General features: G+C 37.4%; 1 protein-coding gene across 2 annotated transcripts in view; it reads left to right on the forward strand.

Moving 5' to 3' along the window:
* Positions 1–22,819, forward strand: part of NRPD1B (nuclear RNA polymerase D1B) — a 64,657-nt gene that overhangs the window by 34,892 nt on the left and 6,946 nt on the right. For both annotated transcript variants that reach the window (XM_090019449.1, XM_090019448.1), the window contains one exon: positions 2,125–2,239. In XM_090019449.1, the coding sequence (XP_089875575.1) occupies positions 2,125–2,239 (115 nt within the window). The remainder of the gene's footprint in view (positions 1–2,124; positions 2,240–22,819) is intronic.

Below are 22,819 nucleotides of genomic sequence, written 5' to 3' on the forward strand. Positions count from 1 at the left end.
AGAGGCCCACGCCTTGAGGCTTCTTTATCGTAGAGTTTAAAGGCATACTCCTTTAACGCCTCAAAGAACGGCCTTAAAAATACTGGTCCTGAGTACTCATGGAGTTCTACGTTGCAAACACGGAAACAGACCATGGTCAGCATGCCACCTCTGGCCCATAACGGGATGTCTGAACCATACCAGTGGTTTCTCCTTGTAGAAAAAAAACAAGAGTAAATAGTGTAAAACTTTTGTTAATAACATCAGTGAAATGAAAGTGATGATGTCTCACTCCTGAAGGTACGAGAAAATAAAAAACAAAATATAGGGTTTGAAAACCTTAGTGTAGGTAGAAACATGTCCCCATTTTGGTCAGAAGCAACCTAAGAGTGGTTTTTCCCATCTATTTGGGTTTGGTCCAAGCACAAGTTTCTCATGGTACATGGGCATATTTTGATAACTAATTCGTGAATATCTGAAAAGTTTAATCTTTCCTTCCAAATTTTCCACCAGGAGAAAAGCCACCATTTCCAAAGTGCACACAGTTAATTTTCCTTTCACTCCCACGTTCCCGCCTCGTATAGACTGCATAGGATGAAAAATATTTGATGTGAAATGTTGTTCCCCTGGAAAAAGTAGTTTGGAAGGAGTCCTGAAAGACTGTGCATAAACGTGTAACACCACCCATTTTGATGATAGCGGAAATTCTTAGATTGGTATCCTAACCCAAAAGTGCATCCTTATATATTTGAGTGCATATTTCTTCAAGATTTGTCATTAATGCCTCAGTTACTTGTTTCATCAACTTTTAGTTCCCTGCAGAAAATAATCCATCATTCTGCCACTAGAGCGTACCCCAAAAGTGCATCCTTCTCTATATATTTGAGTGCATATTTCTTCACGATTTGTCATTAATGCCTGTCAGTTGCTTGTTTCATCACCTTTTAGTTCCCTGCAGAAAATAATCCATCATTCTGCCACTAAAGCATCATATATTTACCACACAATTTGTGTTCTGTGCACAGAAGCTAGGTTGCTAAAAGAAACGAGAAGATCAAATAAGCATGAGTCTTTCAAAACGGGGATTTCATTCTGTTTCCCTAGCATATAGAATTGCTTCTACAATAGTGCTTATACTTCAAGCAGGCCTTCATAAATTTTTGACTTCTACCTTCTGTTAATTTGGTCCTTTCAATCCTCTAATGAACTTGGTTGTCTATAGTTGGAGCTGACCATTATAAGTCACCAACCCATGTCGTCATCTATTGTAGGCTTCCATCATCGTATTGTATTAAAGCATCACCAACCAATTCATGCATCAAATGCTAAGGAATCCTCCAATCCAACCATGTTTCAATTAGTTACATTAATTGTGTTCTCTATATCTTTCCAAAGGAAGTTTCAGATGATACATTTAGCCACTTAGGGTGATATTATGGACGTATAGAGTGGTTTGCTGATAGGGGAGAAGTTATGCTAGCCCTCTTTCAGAGATATCTCACCATACAAGTTCAGACTCTTTAGCTTCCGTCACATTCCATAGGGTCAATCAGCATCTCTGCAACAATTTTTTGTTGGAAGAGTACAAATGCAACAGATGGGGAAAAAAGATCACTGGTTCTCTTTTTGTATTTATGTGAAAAGTGAAATTGGTGCTCTTGTTATCATTGACCTTCAATGCAGTTGCTGCTTTGAACATTTAAGAGCCAATTACATTCTCAAAGCTTGTTATTAGAACCTTCCATCTTGTTGTCCATGCATTTCAAGTGCACATGTGGTGGGATGTTGGAATCCTGATACCTTTATGAAATTAGCATGAACCCCATTCTTTAATTAGATGGTTTTGACTTTTTTTGCCCACTGATGAAGCAAACTTGCTGACTCTTGGGCAACTATAGCAATTCATTCTGACTCTTGGGCAACTATAGCAATTCATTCTGACTCTTGGGCAACTATAGCAATTCATTCTTTGTCAGCATTAGCAAGTTACAGCAGATTTTTGTTCCTTGAATATGCACTACATTTATCATTCTGTACTTCACTATTCTATGTTGTGTTTCTTCCACATTTGTTTGTCTATAAACTGAATAAACATGTAGTTGTAAATACGTAATGTGAAGTTTTTTTCTTCTATTTACTGTACAGCTACAAGGATGGTGATCGGCTTGCGACTGAAGATCAGACATTTGTGCTAGAAAACATTTTCCATCATCATCCAGATAAAGCCTCAAAAATCAGTGACGGTATTGACTTTGTGATGGTATGCTTTTCTAAACTTGGATAATTTTTATATGCCAATTCACACTCATCTGAATGAGCACATCTGCTCTAGTCAGATAGGATTCATAAAGAGTCATCCCCAGTTTTGCTCAGGCAATGCATTTGTGCAACCTTTTACTTGACCAGGAGGGAATTCGGTCAATTTGCTTTTAGTGAAGATGATTTTTTGCAAGCCTTCAAGCTATTCTGAATAACTACCTCTAGTCTTCTTTTGTGTGCATTAGATTCTTGATGGTAATATGATTGAAATGGTAATTAACCAAGCTCTAACATGGTTGAGGGTGTCATGTCGGTATTTTGTCAGTTGTAATATTATGGTAAACTGTTTTTCTTTGTGAGTTCAATATTTTGAGTACAACTGATTGAAAAGATTCTACAAATGAGGAATTTACTAGCAAGTATACTAAGTAATAGAAATGGTGGATGATGCAGGATAACTTCATAGGCTTGTATGCACTTTCCTGTACATTAATCCAAATGTCAATTATGGGAACTTTTTGTTATCTCAAATAGTGTAGAACAACAAGAGCTAGCCAAAAATCTGACATATTCTTTTAGTAGGAATAGTTTTATGAGAGTTTCCCATGTCTTTATTATCTTTCATTATTCATGTTTTGGTTTTTTTAACCTCCCATAAATGTAATTGGAGAGTACGTGCAATACCAATGTAATTTTCTATAGTTCTAACACGTGGCTGGTGACTTGATTCGAGACTCAACTTTCTGACTTGGCAAGGTCAACGTTTACTTTTTCATATAAAATTTGCAAAAGATAGATGAATAATTCCATTATATATAATGGCAAAAAGAAATAGTATTTTAGTAGCTATTAGGTAGAATTTAATAATTCTGTTTGCATCAAACTATCTAAAAGTACAAATTATTGAATATTTTCATAGGCAACTGGTGTATCAAACATCCATAATCGAGTACAGATTATCCATGTCCCAAATCAAGTGTCATGGAAAGGCCTGTTAGATTTAGAGAGTTCACCAGAAAGTGTTCACGATGAGTGAAGCATGAAGCTGAGGAAGAAGAGGCTGCTGCACAACCAGGCACCATCAGACTTACTGCCTGGGTCCTATTCATTTAACAATATAAAGAGGTAGGGTTACAAAATATAAGGGTCGATTCTATCCCTGATAAAATACAGAAAATTATAACTGTAACAAAAACAAAAGACGTCACATGGATCTGGATTAAAACAAATCCAGTCTGATCCATCCAATCTCCTTTTCTTTCACTCTCCCTCAAGTTGTACATGGTTTTGGACCATGGCCAACTTGCCTTTTAAAGCCCAAAATCTGTCCTTCGTGAGACCCTTGGTAAACATATCTGCCACTTGCTCTTCTGTACGGACAAAAAGAGGTTCTATTTCCTTGTCTTCAACTTTTTGTCTGATAAAATGTTCATTCTCAATATGTTTTGTCTGACTATGACAAATCGGATTGAAAGAAATGTTGATAGCACTCTGGTTGTCACACAATAAGATTGCGAAATGGGTTCTCCTATCTCAGTTAATAGATGCTGCACCCAAGTAGCTTCAACAATCGCAGCAGCCATCACCCTGTACTCGGCCTCTGTGCTAGACCTAGCAACCGCTTTCTGTTTGTGGCTGCTCCAAGACACTAAGTTTGGACCAAGGAAAATATAGTATCCTGAGACAAACTTTCTGTCATCTGGATCTCTTGCCCAATCAGCAGCAGTGTAAATAGTAATTTCATGAGCACTTGCCTTTGTCAAATTTGGTTTATATACAATCCCATCTCCAATTGTTCCCTTTAAGTAGCTCAATATACGTTTTACCGCTTCCATATGACCAGTACGAGGTTGATGCATGAACTGGGAAACTTGATTAACTGAATATACAATGTTAGGGCGGGTAAATGTAAGATATTGTAGCATTCCCACTATGCTACGGTATCCTGTTGGATCTTGATACAAGTCTCCATCTTGTTCACTAAGCTTCTGATGCAAAACACTAGGAGTACTGAGAGGGCGGCAATACTTCATCCCTGTTTTGGTAAGAACATCAAGAGTATATTTGTGCTGGCTTAGAGTCAGTTTTGCTTTATCTCTGTCAACTTCCACTCCAAGAAAGTAACGTAAATCTCCAAGATCTTTCATCTTGAATCTATAACCCAAAAGCTTTTTAATGTTCTCAATATGACTCCTGGAGTTACTTGTAAGAATAATATCGTCCACATATATAAGAAGGACGATAACAACATATTTTTCTCTAAACATAAAAAAGAAATGATAAAAGGCTGAACGACAGAACCCATGTTTTTGTATCTCAAGAGAAAAACTCTCAAACCACGATCGTGAGGCTTGTTTTAATCCATACAAGGTTCTTTTCAGCCTACAAACATGTGTCTGAGGGTTCTTTTCTGCATATCCAACCAGTTGCTCCATATAAACTTCTTCCTTCAATTCACCATGTAGGAACGCATTTTTGACGTCCAAGTGACTCAATGACCATCCATGTTCAGTAGCCAAAGATAGAATGATGCAAATGGTTCTCATTTTTACCACATGACTAAAAGTCTCATCATAATTCTGCCCATGCTCTTGGGTAAAACCCTTTGCAACGAGCCAGGCTTTATACCTCTCAATGCTGCCATCTGGTTTACGCGATTTTATATACCCATTTTGATCCCACAACATTGCGATCAACTGGCCTATGAACAATCTCCCAAGTACCACATTCATGTAAGGCTCCCATCTCTTCATTCATAGCTTCCACCCATCTGATGTGACAGCTTGATAGAATCTAGTCGGTTCACTTTCCTGTTCTAGTGAGGCAAAAAATAATCGAAGATCCATAGAAATTTTTTCATAACTAACCCACTTTTCAACTGGATGTCGAACTCTGCTAGACCTTCTTGGACCAGACGATTCATCAGAAACAACAACCGAAATGCCTGTCCCTAGGCTTAGATTTGGAACAACACTAGTATCACGTCTTACATATGTAATTCCACTGAATTTATTTACACTTGGATCTGTTGAATGATTGCTATCATTCATTTCTGCCGCATCATGAGGTAATGATTCTCGTGTGCATTCTGATAAACAACCTTCTCTTGTATTAGCAAAAAGTTCTGTATTCAACCAAGGATGATAAACCTCAATATCTGATGCTGATTCTTTCAAATGGAGGGTTTGATTATCAAGGTCCATCTCGTCAAATATAACATTCCTTGAAATTCTGATTTGACCATTTGAAGAATCGTAACAACGGTATCCCTTGTAGCTGTCGTCATAGCCAACAAATCTGCATTTCACTGCCTTTGCCTGAAATTTATTTCTTAAGGAACGGTCAATGTGAACATAACACACCCACCCAAAGGCACGCATATGATTATAATCAGGCTCGACTCCATATAGGGACAAATAGGGTGTTTTATCTTCTAAAATCGTCAGGGGCAACCTATTTATCACATAAACAGCCGTATGAAAAGCCTCGGTCCATAAAAAGATGGGAATTCTACTGTCATGTATCATACTCATCCCACTTTCAATAATGTGACGATGCTTCCTTTCCACAACTCCATATTTTGCTGAGGCGTGTGTGGACAGGAGACTTGTCAATTTATCCCATTACTTTGGAGATAATCAATGAATTCTGTGGAGGAAAATTCTCCACCTCCATCACATTGAAAATGTAAAATATTCTCAAAAAATTGATTTTTGACAAAAGAATGAAAGGAACGAAACAACCCAAGCAATTCATATTTTTGTTTCATAAAGAATATCCATGTATATCTGGAATAACTATCGACAAAAATGAGGTAATAACAAGAACCAGATTTCGACACAACCAGGGGAAGGCCCCCAAACATCAGAATATATAGGCTCAAAAGGTTTCGAAGCTCTTTTATTGATGGAATTAAAAGGTAATACATGACTCTTGCAAATTTGGCAACTAGAACACTTTTGACTACTCGACTCTTGTAAACTAGACTTTGGTAAGGCACCATTTGACACAAGTTTTTCAATAAAAGGATTACCACAATGACTAAGACGTGTTTGACAGACTCAAAAGAGACTCAGACGACATACATGGCGATGATGCAGAACTGATGAGCTTCGAAGAAGAGGGATGAATGGACACTGTAGGATCTTCTTTGAAGACATACATATTTTCCTGTCACTTTCCTTCAGCGAACTTCTCTTTCTTGAGAAGATCCTTCACATAGACAGAGAAGGGAGTGAATTCAACAGAAGAATGTGTATCATCAACAAGTTTAGAGACATAAACAATATTTTATTTTATATTAGGTGCATGTAACACATTGGACAGGTTGACAGAAGAAAGAGTCATGGGAATAATAACATTTCCAATATGGGAGATGGAGTGACGGGATCCATCCCCAATAACTATACTATTACTTCCAAAGGGACAAAGTTTGAAAGCTTACCAACATCTTCAGTGACATGGGCTGCTGCCCCTGAGTCCGCATACCACACACCTTGATAATTCTGCTTTAAGTTAAGCCCAGAGAGAGCTGCCAACATGAGTTCTTTCATTTCTCCACTGACTTTCACTGTATCTGATTCCTTTTTAGGATCTCCTTTGGGCTGTTTCCCTTATTTTGGGAGTTGAACCAACAATTTGCTTTAACGTGACCTTTCTTGTTGCATATAAAGCAAGTGGAAACAGACCGCTGATTTTGATGGACTGGAATAAAAGGTGAAGGAGAACTAGGCATAGGAAGTATACCTCTTCCACCATAATAACCTCTTCCTTGCCCATGCCCTCCCTGAAAAATAAAACTCCCACGTCCACAGGCATTGCCAGTGTTAGTCATGAGAACATCATGCGTAGGAGCCTGTAAGGAAATATGCGGAAAAGCAAAGAGTGCACTAAGCACTTACAACATCTACTAATGAACAAACAAAGAAGGGCTAATACCCAAACCCACAAGAGACAACACAACATAAAAATATAAATGCCTCTTATTGAAAGAGAGAGAGCTCTCAAGAGTAAGAAATACAAGAGGGGAGCACCCCTATTTATACACAAGAGAAGGAGAGGGAGAGGGCCAAGAGGCCTTAAAAGGAGAGCCACCTAGGGGGCTCCCCATGTAGTCGTTGGGAGCCCCCAACGGTCACTAATGTGACCGTTGGAGGCCCCATCGACTACATGGTGGGGCCCCTTTTGAGTGAGCAAAAAACAAAAAATAAAAAATACATTTTACAAAAAATAAAGAGAAAAATAAACTAAGAAAAACAAGTACCCCTATCGGGTACTTGTGAAATGACAGAAATACCCCTATCGGGTATTATATATATAAATATATATATATATATATATATATATATATATATATATATATATATATATATATATATGAATTACATATATTTTAACACCCTCCCTCAAGCTTTACGGGGATATAACCGAAAGCTTGTTAAGGAGAAACAAAAACCGAGGAGCCGCAAGAGCCTTAGTGAAGAAGTCCGCCAACTGGTACTCTGATGTGACGTAAGGTAGTGCTATAGTTCCTCTTAGGTATTCATCCCGAACGTAATGGCAGTCCATCTCAATATGTTTAGTACGCTCATGGAAGGTGTGATTTCTTGCAATATAGATTGCGCTTTTGTTGTCACAACACATCTTCGAAGGAGTAGAGATGACAATGCCCATATCACTGAGGAGGCTTCTTAGCCACACAAGTTCCATGGTTGTAGTGGCCATAGCACGATATTCTGCTTCCGTCGAGGACAATGATACTTTGTGTTGCTTCTTGCATCTCCACGAAATCATAGTCACCTAAGAAAACACAAAAACCGGTAGTTGAGACACGGTCATTGGGATTTCCTCCGCAATCTGCATCAGTATAAGCAATTAAATCAAGTGACGAGGCAGAAGAAAGAAAAACTCCCTTAGTTATGGTATTTTTGATATATCTGACAATCCTTAAGACTGCACTCATGTGCACGGTTGTAGGTGCATGTTGAAACTGACTGAGAGAGTGGACGGCATGAGCAATGTCTGGCCGTGTGATGGATAGGTAGGTTAGAGACCCAACAAGTTGCCGGTAGGGAGTAGGATCCTCGAGAGGTGTTCCATCTTCCAACCTTAATTTTGCATTGATGACTTCTGGGGTTTCTGTCTTCTTGTCATCGGAGATACCCGATTTGGAACAGATGTCAGCAGCAAGTTTCATCTGAGAGAGAATGTACCCTCGAGGAGAGTACGCCACTTCAATTCCTAAAAAATATCTTAAAAAACCAAGGTCAGACATATCAAAATTTTCTTTCAAAACCTTTTTAATATCATTAATGCCTTGCTCATCACTTCCTGTGATGATCATATCATCAACATAAAGTAGTAAAATAACTACAGAAGACCCTGCACTTTTCACAAACAAAGCAGTGTCAGTATAACATGAACGAAAATTTAAACTTGTCATTACATTACTAAATCTATCATGCCAAGCCTTTGGAGCTTGTTTTAAACCATATAATGCCTTTTTAAGTTTAAGAATTTTATTTTTACCAATACATACTCCTAGTGGGGGATCCATGTAAACTTCTTCATTTAATTCGCCATTTAGAAATGCATTCTTAACATCAAGTTGATAGATAGGCCATTTCTTTACAGACGCAATAGCAATAAGAGTCCTAACACTAGTCATTCTAGCAACAGGTGCGAAGGTTTCTTCATAATCTATACCATATTCCTGAGCATATCCTTTAGCTACTAATCGTGCTTTATAACGTTCTAATGAACCATCACTCTTGGTTTTAATTTTGAAGACCCATCTACATCCTATTGATTTCTTTCCAGTGGGTAACGAAGTTATTTCCCAAGTTTTTGCTTTTTCAAGGGCACTAAGCTCTAAGTTCATGGCTTCAACCCATTGGGGAATATTTTTGGCCTCATTATAGTGTGAAGGTTCATGAAATGAATGTAATGCAATTAGACATGCTCTATATCTAGGAGTTAGGGACTCATAGGAAACAAACCTATTTGGAGGATTGGAGATCCGACTGGATCTCCTTAAAGATGTTTCTTCAATGTCGGATCCTTGAGAGTATTTTTCTAAGGCACTTATCTGAGTTTGTTGACCACGCCTAACATATGTTTGGATTGGTCTATTATTCTCATCTACAGCATTATCAAGAGGGATTTCCTCTAGGTCATTCAAAGACTCATTAGAGATTTCCTCTTCTTGAGGAGTCTCATCTTCTTGAGATAGAAGATCAAATAAAAAAGTATATTCACTTTCGTCAATATCTTTAGTTTTCACAAAACCATTTTCATTTTCCAAAAATGTTACATCTTTGGATACATAGAGTTTGTTATTTTTCAAGTCAAAACATCTAAAACCCTTTTGATTTTCTCCATAACCCAAGAAAACGCATTCAATAGCTTTAGGAGATAATTTGTCCCGTTTATGAGTAAAGACAAAACATTTACATCCAAAAACTCTTAATCTATTGAAGTCAGGTGTTCTTTCAAATAGTTTTTCGTATGGAGATGTATTTTGTAAGGATGAAGATATCATTCTATTTATTAAATAAGTTGAGGTTAAGGCCGCTTCGGCCCAAAAATTCTTTGGAATTTCTTTGGAAATAAGGAGTGTCCTAGTGGTTTCCATGATATGTCTATGCTTTCTTTCGGCCAAGCCGTTTTGTTGAGGAGTCCTAGGACACGATCTTTGATGACAAATCCCATTTACTTCTAAATAGTTTTGAAATTCATTTGATAAATATTCTCCACCTGAATCGGATCTAAGAGTAGAGATATTACTTGAAAATTGATTTTTAACTATCATATGAAATTTTTTAAAAAACTCAAAGACTTCGGATTTTAAATTAAGAAAGTAGATCCATACATACCTAGTATAGTCATCGATGAAAGTGACATAATAGGAGTACCCTCCTTTAGACATGACGGGGGAAGGACCCCAAACGTCCGAATGGACTAACTCAAAAGGTCTTTTGGATACAAAAGTCCGGTTTGGAAAAGGAGTAGATTTCATTTTGCCAAAAATACAATTCTTGCAAACAAAATGTTTCTCATTACAAAATTTCTTTCCAAATGGAAAGGAGTACATTTTTGAGAAACTTGGATGTCCAAGTCTTTGATGCCAAATATCAATATTTTTATCTTGGACATGGTTACAAAAAGAGTTAATGGGGAGTTTCAAGTTGCTCATGTAATAGAGATCTCTCCTTCTATGGCCTTGCCCAATCAGCTTCCCGGACCGGAGATCCTGTATAGAGCAATCCTTAGTTGAGAAGGAGATTTTACATCCATGATCGCATATTTGAGCAACAGAGAGAAGATTTAAATTAAGTTGAGGTACAACTCTCACGTTTGGCACAAAGAAGTCTTTTGAAAAGTTTAAGGTTCCAAGACTTTTAACTTGTAAAGATGTACCATCGGCAGTTGAAACATAGGAGTTTTTAAAATTATTACATAAATCGGAAAGCTCATTTTCAAGGGGGGTCATATGAAAGGAAGCTCCAGAGTCAAGGATCCAAGACGACATACCTGGAGGAGAGGAGGAAGCTACGGCGGCACCCGAAGTTGATGGAATCTTGAGTAGAGTTTGTAGTGCCTCCGATAGTTGAGCAAGAGAAAAAGAGTCCGTTCCTTTGATTGCTTCCTCTTTCTTTTGAGTAGCTTCTTCAACGGAAGCAACTTTATTTTTTGGTGCTTCATTCAACTTAGGGCAATTAGGTCTTATATGACCCGGTTCTTGACAATGATGGCAAATGGCTTTTCTATAGTTGCCATTATAGTTATTTTGTCTTCCAAAATGTGGAGGTTTGTAGGTTTTCATATGGTTGCCGGGTTTGGATACGGCTAAGACATCATTTCCTCCTTTAATCATGCCAAGACGGGTTTCTTCTTGGCATATTTCGGCTATGGCATCTTCCAAGGGAAGAGGCTTTGATCTATGTAGGAGGGAGGATCTAACTTGTTCATATTCGGGCCTAAGCCCATGTAAAAATTGGAAAAAGTGTTCTTTTTCCATTTGTTCTCTCCTTAATTCCACATCTATACTAGAAACCCATTTTGGTTCTAGTAAGGATAGCTCATCCCATAGAGGGCCAAGAGTGCTAAAGTAATCCCTAACACTCATTTCTCCTTGCTTGATAGTCCGGATTTTTTCTTGAAGAAAGAATTGACGAGCAAGGTCTTTTTGTGTAAACATACCTTTCATGAAGAACCATGCTTCATTTGCCATCCTAAATTTGGCAATGTTGGCGCAAATCTTGAGCTCCACATTATTCATGAACCAAGCAAGAATCTTGGCATGCTTACTCTCCCAATCTTCTATTTTAGATTGGTGATCTTCAATGGCCTTTATGCGGGCATCTCCTTCAAGAGCTTTTTCTTCATCGCCTTCCATCTTAGTTAGTTGGAGTTGTGGTTCCGGAATGGTGCCCATAACGTATCCCCAAAGCTTTTTCCCTTTGAGGTTGTTTTCCATGGCGGCGACCCACATCATGTAGTTGGAACCATTGAGCTTGAAGGAGAGATCAATCTTTTGTTCTCCTTCCATAACAACCACTTACAAGAGAATATCAAGGAGAGAGAAACAAAAAAACAAATATAGCTACACCACTAGCTATATTAAAAAGAAGAGCATACACAAGGCTCTGATACCATGTAAGGAAATATGCGGAAAAGCAAAGAGTGCACTAAGCACTTACAACATCTACTAATGAACAAACAAAGAAGGGCTAATACCCAAACCCACAAGAGACAACACAACATAAAAATATAAATGCCTCTTATTGAAAGAGAGAGAGCTCTCAAGAGTAAGAAATACAAGAGGGGAGCACCCCTATTTATACACAAGAGAAGGAGAGGGAGAGGGCCAAGAGGCCTTAAAAGGAGAGCCACCTAGGGGGCTCCCCATGTAGTCGTTGGGAGCCCCCAACGGTCACTAATGTGACCGTTGGTGGCCCCATCGACTACATGGTGGGGCCCCTTTTGAGTGAGCAAAAAACAAAAAATAAAAAATACATTTTACAAAAAATAAAGAGAAAAATAAACTAAGAAAAACAAGTACCCCTATTGGGTACTTGTGAAATGACAGAAATACCCCTATCGGGTATTATATATATATATATATATATATATATATATATGAATTACATATATTTTAACAGAGCCAATGTTAAAGATTCTTCAGAAAAGCCCTTGAGACTCATCTCATACTGCAGAAGCTTGGCACGCAGATCTTCAAACTTTGGTAATTCAGGCAGGCAAAGTAATGATGTGGATAAGACGTGATATTCCGGGCCTAAACCACTGAGAGCTTGTTGTACCTTTTCTTTATCTGTTACCTCATGTCGAATTACACCCAGCTGATCACAAATATTCTGCATTTTGTTTAGATACTCCATCACTGACGAGGAACCCTTTTGTAACAACTGAAACTGACGTTTAAGATGCAACACACGTGCTTCAGATATTGGAGAGTATGTGCGAACAAGCTTATCCCATAATTTTGCAGCTGTACACTCATATGGGATTCCGATCAATACTTCTTGAGAAAGAGTTGAAGTAATCTAGGCAACAAGAACCTGATCCTTTTTCATCCACACAGTATAATCTGGGTTTCTGACAACCCTAATGACAACAACCCCTTTTTCATCCTTCTCCTCTCGAGAGATGAATTCTGGTGGTATCGGGACTGTTCCATCAAGGTGACCAACAAGATCTTGACTCTTAATGAATGGTAGGATTTGCCTCTTCCAAATTAGGAAATTCGAATTTGTAAGTTTTTCAGAGACAAGTTGGTTCAGGAAACTTGAAAAAGGAATAGAGATTTGAGAAGATGAATCCATTCCAACGACAGGCAAAAAGGGGGCAAGGAAAAATCAGAGATATTCTGCCTTTGCTGCAAACAAGAAGTCACGGCAGAATGAAAGAATGAAAAGAAAGTAAGAAAAGCTCTTACAAACTTTGAAAAGAGAGAAAAGAAATCAAGGAAGGTAGAAGATTGAAGGAAGACAAAATGTCGACAGTGCAAGAAACAGATTTTAGGAAGTCGACAAAGGGAAAAGATGGAAAAGGGAGGGGACGTCAGATCTGTATATTTTTTTACGCCAGATCAGATCTGTTTTGCGTCAAATCTGATTTGATTTTTTTTTGGATTGCGTCAAATCAGATCTGTTCTCCCCCCCCTTTTTTTTTGTTTCAGATCAGATCTTGCATCAGATCTGATTTGCGTCTCTCCCCTTTTTTTTGTTTCAGATCAGATCTTGCGTCAGATCTGATTGACACCAGCCAAGAAAGAAGATATGTATATATTTAAGGAAGATTTTGGATGAAGAGAGACTAAGAAGAATGAGGTAAGATGAAAAGAGGAATCAGATCTAGAGGTTTGAAGAGAGAGATCAGAGAGAATAAAAACCTGGAAGAGAAGAGACGATCTTTCTGGTCATTCCTTCTGGAGATGAAGTCACAGATCCATGTCTAAAACCTGCTCTGATACCATGTTAGATTTAGAGAGTTCACCAGAAAGTGTTCACGATGAGTGAAGAATGAAGCTGAGGAAGAAGAGGCTGCTGCACAACCAGGCACCGTCAGACTAACTGCCTGGGTCCTATTCATTTAACAATATAAGGTAGGGTTACAAAATATAAGGGTCGATTCTACCCCTGATAAAATACAGAAAATTGCAATTGTAACAAAAACAAAAGACGTCACATGGATCTGGATTAAAACAAATCCAGACTGATCCATCTAATCTCTTTTCTTTCAAGGCCTACCTATGAACTTGTAATCCTTCTCAACTTATCAAGATTTCAATGAAAAAGCATCACACATCTGAACTGTTTAAACTATTCTAATGAGCATCTCATACAATGACCACCTCATCCACATATAATATAAGGTGCAGCCTTGAGGAGTAGATGAAGCAAATACAGTAGGATCGTGGTTGCTTCTATTGAACCAAGGGGATTATGATGACAAAGTGTTTCTTCCAAACTAAGGCTTGGGTGCTTTCTTGATTCCATATAATATTCTATCAAGTGTGCACACCCTCACACTTAGGTTTATCATGCATGTTCTCACTGTTTATTATGCTTCCTCATCTAAGTCACCATCAAGAATACATGTATATGTTTATAGTTTTAGCTGCTAAAGTCTCCAACGTTTGGTAGCATCAATAGCAATGTGACTCCAAGTCGTCATATAAGCTACTACTGTAAAAGTCTTTGCAGAGCCGGTGCCAAATTAATGGTTATACCTTGCTACTAGAAGTCTTGCTTTATACCATTCAATTGTTCTGTGTGCTCTTGTTTTAATTTGTGTACAGCCTTGGGAGAAATATTTGTGTTTTTCTCTAGGGTGAGGAACCAAAACTGTGTGCTTTTTGCAAGATCTGCCAAGGTTAAACAAGGCTTTGATATGATTGTGTTTGGACATAGGAGTGAACAAGGGAAAGAAAATCTTGATAATTGACCAAGAAACAATTATATGAAACAAAGTGAGTGGAGGAATGGTTCTTTAATTAATGGTTCATGTTTGTGGTTGTTTCAATTCATAAATGTGCCTGTATATTAGCTATAACTAGAAGGAAATTGTGTTCATGGACCTTGCTATCACCTTTTATTAGTCACTGCAGAAGCTTGCGGATTAAGAATAAGAAGCCATGGTTGTCTTTTTAAAACTACTAATGAAGCACCCTAGATCCTAGCTCTTGAATGCCTAAAATATATGCTTCTATGATCATAATTTTATTTCATATAAAAAAATGATACTTTTTGTTGCTTGCACTTCTAAGATACCAGAGAATCACCTAAAAACACGCAAAAACTAGTAGTTGAGCGTCTTTCATTTGGATCTCCTCCCCAATATCAGTTTGAATAAGCAATTAACTCAAGAGAGCAGGAGGAAGACAATAAAATAACTCTAGAAGTAGAATTTTGTATATGAACTGTGGTGGGAGAATGTTGGAACTGACTTGCAGTATGGACTGCATGCGCAATAATAGGTTGGGCAATAGTGAAGTAAGTCAAAGCGCCAATCATTTGGCGATAATGTATGAGATCTTCCAAAGGTGACCCATCATCTTTCATCTTGACATTGATAACTTCTGGAGTATCTATCCATTTCTCACCAGTAATCCTAAACATGTCAATAATATCATTAACAAACTTGGTTTGAGTCAACAACTATCCTCTACGAGAATAAGCTACTTCAATTCTTAGAAAAAATCTAAGAAATCCAAGATCAGTTATTTCAAAATATTTTTTGAGAATAAATCTATTAATAGTAACTCCCTGTTTATCTCTACTTGTGATGATCATATCATCGACATAAAGAAGTAACATGACTTCCTGCATCAGATTTCTTAATTAACATAGTAGAGTCTGCATAACATGATTTAAATCCAAATGCAATCATAACAAATCTAAATCTATCATACCAGGCTTTAGGTGTCTGTTTTAAACCATATAAAACTTTCTTTAAATGAAGTACTTTTCCAGAAGGAATCTCATATCTAAGAGGTGAATCTATATAAACTTTTTCTTTTAATTCCCCCATTTAAAAATGCATTATTTACATCCATTTAATATATAGACCAACCCTTTATAACAGCTACAACTATGAGAGTTTCAACAGAGGTCATCCTAATTATAGGTGCAAAAGTTTAATCATAATCTATACCGTATTCTTGAGAATATCCTTTTGTTACTAATCTAATTTTGTATCTTTCTAAAGTCCCATCACTCTTGGTTTTAACTTTGTAAACCCATCTACAACCTATGGTTTTCTTTCCTTTAGGTAAATCTTTTATTTCTCATGTTTTTTATTTTTCAGGCTCCTATCCATTCCAGGTATTTTTTTGCTTGATTATAGGTAGCTGGTTCAAAATAAGACAAGATTTTGGCTAGGGAGACTCTATAGCTATGAGATAATGAATCATATGAAACAAATTTATCAGGAGGTCCGGAGACTCTGTCCGATTTTCTAAATTCACCTAATTATTGTCCTTTTAAGTTAGAATAATTTTCTAAGGCACTAGGTTGTCTCTTATTGCCATCTTTATTGAATTACTAAAGGCTCAATTTGGTCAAGGTTTTGACCATCATGGATATTGAGTGGTTCTTTGTTAATAACATCATTAATCATGCAATCTTCATTGCTTTTAGGCAATAATTATAGTAAAAATGAATATTCAGTGTTTCTCTTAGGCACACCTTGATTAAAAAAACTTTCCTTTTCTAAAAAATAAACATTTCTAGAGACATAGAGCCTATGTCATAGGGATTCGGCCAACCAGGTGTCGCACTCACGTCGATGCGACATGACGCGGGTGCGCGTGCGGGTGCAGCACTCGGTGCAGTCAACCCGACCCTAGATGCGGTCAACGCACCCAGGGTCATATATGTCCAAATTTTGGACTTAAAAAAAAGTGCCCGATGAAATGGGCTTTGGAGGATTAGGGCAAAACATTTTTTCCCTATCTCCTCTGTCTTCCGACCCCGACGCTGCGAGCATGAGTCTGCGACACCCCAACGCCGGCGACGCCTATGAGCTGCCACTGTCCGGCGAACACGACGCTTCCTCTCCATCTCCACGGTACACATTCTCTCTCTCATTCTCTTCTTCAATCTCTCTCTCCACTCGTCTCTCAATCTCTCTCCACTCTTCATTAACCCAATGGACTTTTGAGGGATATGGCCTAAATTGATAGGTTGAATCCACTAGTCCATGGATCCAACGGGTAAACATGCATCATTATAGAAGCCCTTTGGTTGATGTCTCTTTTCTAGTTTCAAATTTTTTTGCAAACCATTGTTTTAGATTTTTAGGTGGCCTGCCTCAAGGCATTTTGTGTATGCCTAAAACTCCACCATATGTTAAAAGAGTTGTATTCCTCCACTCCATGTTAGGCGTAGCCCATGTCTGAGGTTGCAACTTAGTTCATCATCTTTAGATCATTTGAACCCAATGCTTGTTTTGAAATTCTATAGTCGATGGGTTAGAAAGGTTTTCACTTCAAGGCACGAGGTCTATGCCTTGATGCATAAAGTCACATTGCTCACTTCAAGGTATGTATCGATGCCTCGAGGAACAAATAGATATGCATACTCTAAGAGTCATATACCGTACCAGATGTAACACAGGGGATACTAAACTGTAACTTTGGAAGTCTCTTCAATCATGCAGCTGTAAAACGACATAGCACATGGGCATTTGTTTTTTTCTCGTATATTTGAATGGCATTTGAACAGGTCTCATGTGGCCAAATCACCAAGACTACCTTATATATTTTAAACTATGCATAAAATTTGCAGGATGCAATGTCTGTAGTGTTACCGTTGTTAACTGTTAAAACTTAATATATATATATATATATATATATATATATATATCCTCTCGCACCCCTGCACCCAATTTTTTTTAAAGTGCCGTATTGCCGCATCCGCACCCATGTGACAACATATAAGCTTGTTTCTTTCAAAATCTTAACATTTAAAGCTTTTTTGGTTTTCTCCGTACCCAAGAAATACACAAGTTATGGCTTTTGGAGAAAGTTTGTCATTTTTGTTTGTAAGGACAAATCATTTACATCGTGAAGTCCTTAGTCTAGACTCTAGAATTATGGGGAGGAGTTTCAAAAAGTTTTTCAAAAGGAAAAATATTTTGGTGTTTAGTAAAAGAAATTCGATTGATAAGATATACGACGGTTAATGAAGCTTCGGCCCAAAACTCTTTTGGAACATGTTTTGAAATTAGGAGTGTCCTAGTGGTTTCAATAATGTGCCTGTGTTTTGTTTCGGCCAAACTATTTTATTGGGGTGTGTAGGCACAGGATATTTGATGTACAATCCCATTTGATTCAAGATATTCTTTGAAATCTTTTGACATAAACTTCCTTTGAGTCAGAGCGAAAAATGAATACATTGGTTTTAAATTGTTTTTTGACAAGATTATGAAAATGTTGGAATATTCTGAAAACTTTATGTTTGTGCCTAAGTAAATCCAAGAGAATCAAGAATAATCATCTACAAATATCACATAGTAAGTATAATTACCTTTAGAGGGAACGGGAACAGGACCCTGTACATCTGAGTGCACTAATTCAAAAGGTTTAGATGAGAAAAAAGTATTGTTAGGAAAATGAAGAGCTTTCATTTTGCCAAGAATACAATCGGTACAATAAAATTCTTCATTATAAATTTTTTTCAAATGTGGTACATAGTATAATTTAGATATATTAGGATGACCTAGCCTTTGGTGCCACCAAACAATGTTTACATTTTAAACATTACAACAAAAAGTTTCTTTTGGAAGAACTAGTCGGTCCATATAGTAGAGATCTCTTTCTCTATGGCCTTCCCCAATCTGCTTCCTTGGACCCAACTTTGGTTTAATGAGGAGACACTACATTTATGGTCGACAATTTGCGATACGGAAAGGAGATTTAAGTTTTGGAAAAATTCTAATTTTTGGAATACAAAAGTTTGAAATTTTTTCAAAATTCTCAATGCCCTTAATATCAAGGGAGGACCTATTGACTATAAAAACATGTGTTGTAGAATTAGTCCCATAATCGAAAGGTAAAGATTTATTTGGGGTCATATGGAAGGAAACTCTGGAATCCAAAAGCCAAGTAACCTTAACCGGAGGAGATGAAGTAGATACTGTGACTTTCGAAATAGATTAAGAGGAATTTTTGAGGAGTGGTTGTAGAGCCTCTACGGACATGGTTCCAATGGATTTGAGATCTCCATCGGTTTCATGCTTGTCATTTTGAGAAGCTCCTACGGATGCCACCTTTTCTTCTCTTCCTTTGAATTTGGGGCAATAGGGCTTAATATGCCTCGATTTTTCACAATTATTACATGATCTTTTTCCTCCTATCATCATTGCAAGGTTTTCCATGATAAGGTTTGGAAAAATGAGGTGGTTTGTAAGTATAGGTGTTGGGCCCAAGTCAAGATTGTTAAAAATGTAAATATTTACAGGCAACTCTCATAAATTTAAAAAGTTGCTTCTCAAGAATTTACTTCTTTCTTTGGAGGGCATCTTAGGTCTAGTTTGACCATTTGATCCCAAAGCCTTTCGAGAGCACTATAGTATTCTCTAACCGTCTTGTCACCTTGTTTGCAATTATGAATACGATCTCTTTGATCCCATTTATGAGCGACGTCTTTTTGGGTATAGGTTTGTTTGACAAACTCCCATGCTTCATCCACCCTTTCAAACTCAAGAATGTTGGAGCATGGTTCTTCATGCATGTTACTCGTAAAAAGGGAGAGGACCTTTGCATGGCCCACCTCCCATTCTTTGTAGGCTTTCTTATAAGTCTATCAAAGCCTTTTTTTCTCTCATTTCCTTTTAAAGTTTCCTTTTTTGCAACTCCATGTTCTTCTATAGTAGTTTTTGTGAGAATAGGTTGAAGTTATGGAGCGAAACCATCAACATATTGCCACAATTTCTTGCCCATTAGGATCCTTTTAACTGGCGTGGCCCACATGTTATAGTTGCTCCTTTCAAATTTGATGGGAACAACAATGACATCCTCTTTGTCGGCCATTGGAGAGAGAGAAAAGAGAGAAAGAAGAATAGAAGAGAGAGGTTGATGGAGATTCCACCAAGAGGAGGCTTCAATACGAGCTCTTAAATCTTCAATCACGAGCATGATCGTGGATCCACAAGCTTTAAGAGCCCAAGCTCTAATACCATGTAATGAAACAAAAAGAATACAAAGATTGCCTCTAAAGGGCTACAAGAATGCACAAATACAAAAGGATCACTTATGGGTCTAATACAATCTCTCAAAGGAGATATACAAGCACAAACGGCCACTTATAGGCCTAATACAAATTCACAAAGGAGATACACAAACACTTGGAGAGCAACAAAGTAAAATATAATGCGTGTATTATCACAAGTATGCTTAGCAAAGCATAACTATTACAATGGGGAAGATCCCCTTATATAGACAAAAAGAAGACAAAGGGGCTAGTCCAACTAGCCCCAACTGCTACTTAATATAAAAAATAAAAAAATAAAAAAAGAATTACAAGTCTTCCCTATTACAAAACAGAAAATAACTGAAATACCCCTGATGTGTATTTGACTACCCCCAACTGCTACTTAATATAAAAAATAAAAAAATAAAAATAGAATTACGAGTCTTCCCTATTACAAAACAGAAAATAACTGAAATACCCCTGATGTGTATTTCATATATATATATATAATAACAAATTAGGTTAACACCATATGAGGAAGAGATGCCACCACTTTTTTTCTCTTTGAAATAGAACAAACCAGATGGATTACAACCTCAGTACCCTAAGAATAATGAAGCACCCTAGATCCTATACCTTAAATGCCTAAAATATCTGCTTCTGTGATCATAATTTTATTTCATGGAGAATTGAGTGGTGAACTGAAAAAGTGCAATGACAAAGTCTTTGATATCAAAGATCTTGGACCATTGAAGTACTTCCTAGGGATTGAAGTAGCTCACTCAGAGAAAGGGTTTTTCATTTCCCAATGGAAGTATACACTTGATTTGCTGGAGGAAACTGTGAAATTGGGAGTGAAAACAATTTCTTGTCCCATGAAACTTCATCATCGTTTAAGTCCAGCTGACCCTGAACTGTTGGATGAACGCTCAACTATTTGATCATCCCCAGCTCTGATCTTTGATATGCAGTCCAGTGTTAAGTTGGTTCATGCTGGCACCATCGAGGTCACACCTTGAGCCTTTGCTGGGTGATTCAAAAATAGGGTAGGCAACAAACGTAGAGTGAACTGCTGTTCTTCAGTTTGGAGCAAGCCTTCTCTTCTTCAGGTGAGCAAGTGCTACAAAAGTTTCTCTCCTAGTCCTTCCAATAGTAGCATGCGATCCAAACTAACCCTCAACATGAGCCTCAAGTGGATTCACTTAATTTAATGATGAAATTTGATCTTTCAAGGCTCTATTTCTGGTATTTTGACCTGAACCTGCCAGAATCCTAATATATAAATAAGAAAACATCCTAAGGGTGAGGTTGTTAGTTTCCCGTTTTGCTTCCTCCTTTTCATCATTCTTCTCAAATTCACATGGCATGAAGCATAAAGCCCTTCTGGTGAGCACGTATCAATTGAAAGTCTGAACTAATTGTTTTTCCTTCCTGATATTCTTTTTCTTCGTTCTCTTATTCCTTCCAATCTTGGTCTGCCTCTCATCTTCCTATGCCTTTTCCTCTTCCTTTACAAGTTATCTATAAGAAAAATCCTGTCAAAGGACACACGACATTTCGGGTGTGTCCCTGGTGACACGAGCGGACATGCTGGCATGGACAATGACACATGTCTATTTTTAAATAATTTAAATAATATTTTAATATTTGAATTTGTTAATATAATTATATATTTACTAGTAAAATATAAAAAAATCATTTTTATTGATTACAAAATTAAAGAATTCCGTGTCCTCATGTCCTACTTTCTGAAAAATTTCAAACTTGTGAGTTGAACCTGTCATGTGTCCTCATGTTCATGAGTATTGGTGTCATAGGAAAAATTACTGACACAAGAGGATGTTAAAATATGTATCCATCCATATATATATATAATACTCGATAGGGGTATTTATGTCTTTTCACATAGTTGTTTTAATAAACAACTATTTTATTAGATTAGGTTTTTCTTTATTTTTATTTTTCACTTTTTTCAACACATGCCAAAAAGGAGCCCCACCATAGAGTCGTTGGGCCCCCCGCGGTCACAAATGTGACCGTTGGGGGCTCCCAACGACACTATGGGAGCCCCCTTTTTGGCCCTCCTTTTGGCTCCTCTTTTGAGACTATTCTTTTTGTATAAATAGGGGTGAACCCCTTTGTATCTTTTAAAGCTTTAGTGCTCTCTCTCTCTCTCTCAATAAAGAGATTTTATATTTGAGTTTGTGCTTTTCTAAAAGCTTGTGTGTGTATTGTCCCATGGTGGACTCGGCTATTATCTCTTTTATTTTTGTCCATTGTTGGACATTGTGAATACTCTTAGCATTCTTTACTTTTTCGCATACTTCGTTACATGGTATCAGAGCCATTCAATTCTTAGAGGAAGAAGCGCGATATTCATTTTCACATATATTGACTCTATCCTTCACACACTTTTGGTGACATCATGAAATCCAAAATCGACCTACCCTTCAAGCTCAATGGAAAGAACTACATGATGTGGGCATCGACAATGGAGAACAACCTCAAAGGTAAGAAACTTTGGGGTTATGTTATGCGTTCTATTCCGGAACCTCAATTGGAGCTCACCAAGATTGAAGGAGGCCAAAAAAAGGCTCTTGAGGGAGATGCTTGCCTCAAAGCCATTGAAAACCACCAAAAGAAAGTTGAAGATTGAGAAAGCAATCATGCGAAAATCCTTGCTTGGTTCATGAACAATGTTGAACTCAAGGTATGTGCTAACATAGCTAAATTTCATCGAGCCATTGAGGCTTGGTTTTTTATGAAGGGTATGTATACCCAAAAAGACCTTGCAAGAGCGTACTTTTTACAAGAAAAAATTAGAACCACCAAACAAGGTAATTCAAGTATACAAGATTATTGTA

This window comes from Nuphar pumila, chromosome 10 (assembly GCF_984573655.1).
Source record: "Nuphar pumila chromosome 10, dmNupPumi1.hap1.1, whole genome shotgun sequence".
Lineage (NCBI taxonomy): Eukaryota > Viridiplantae > Streptophyta > Magnoliopsida > Nymphaeales > Nymphaeaceae > Nuphar > Nuphar pumila.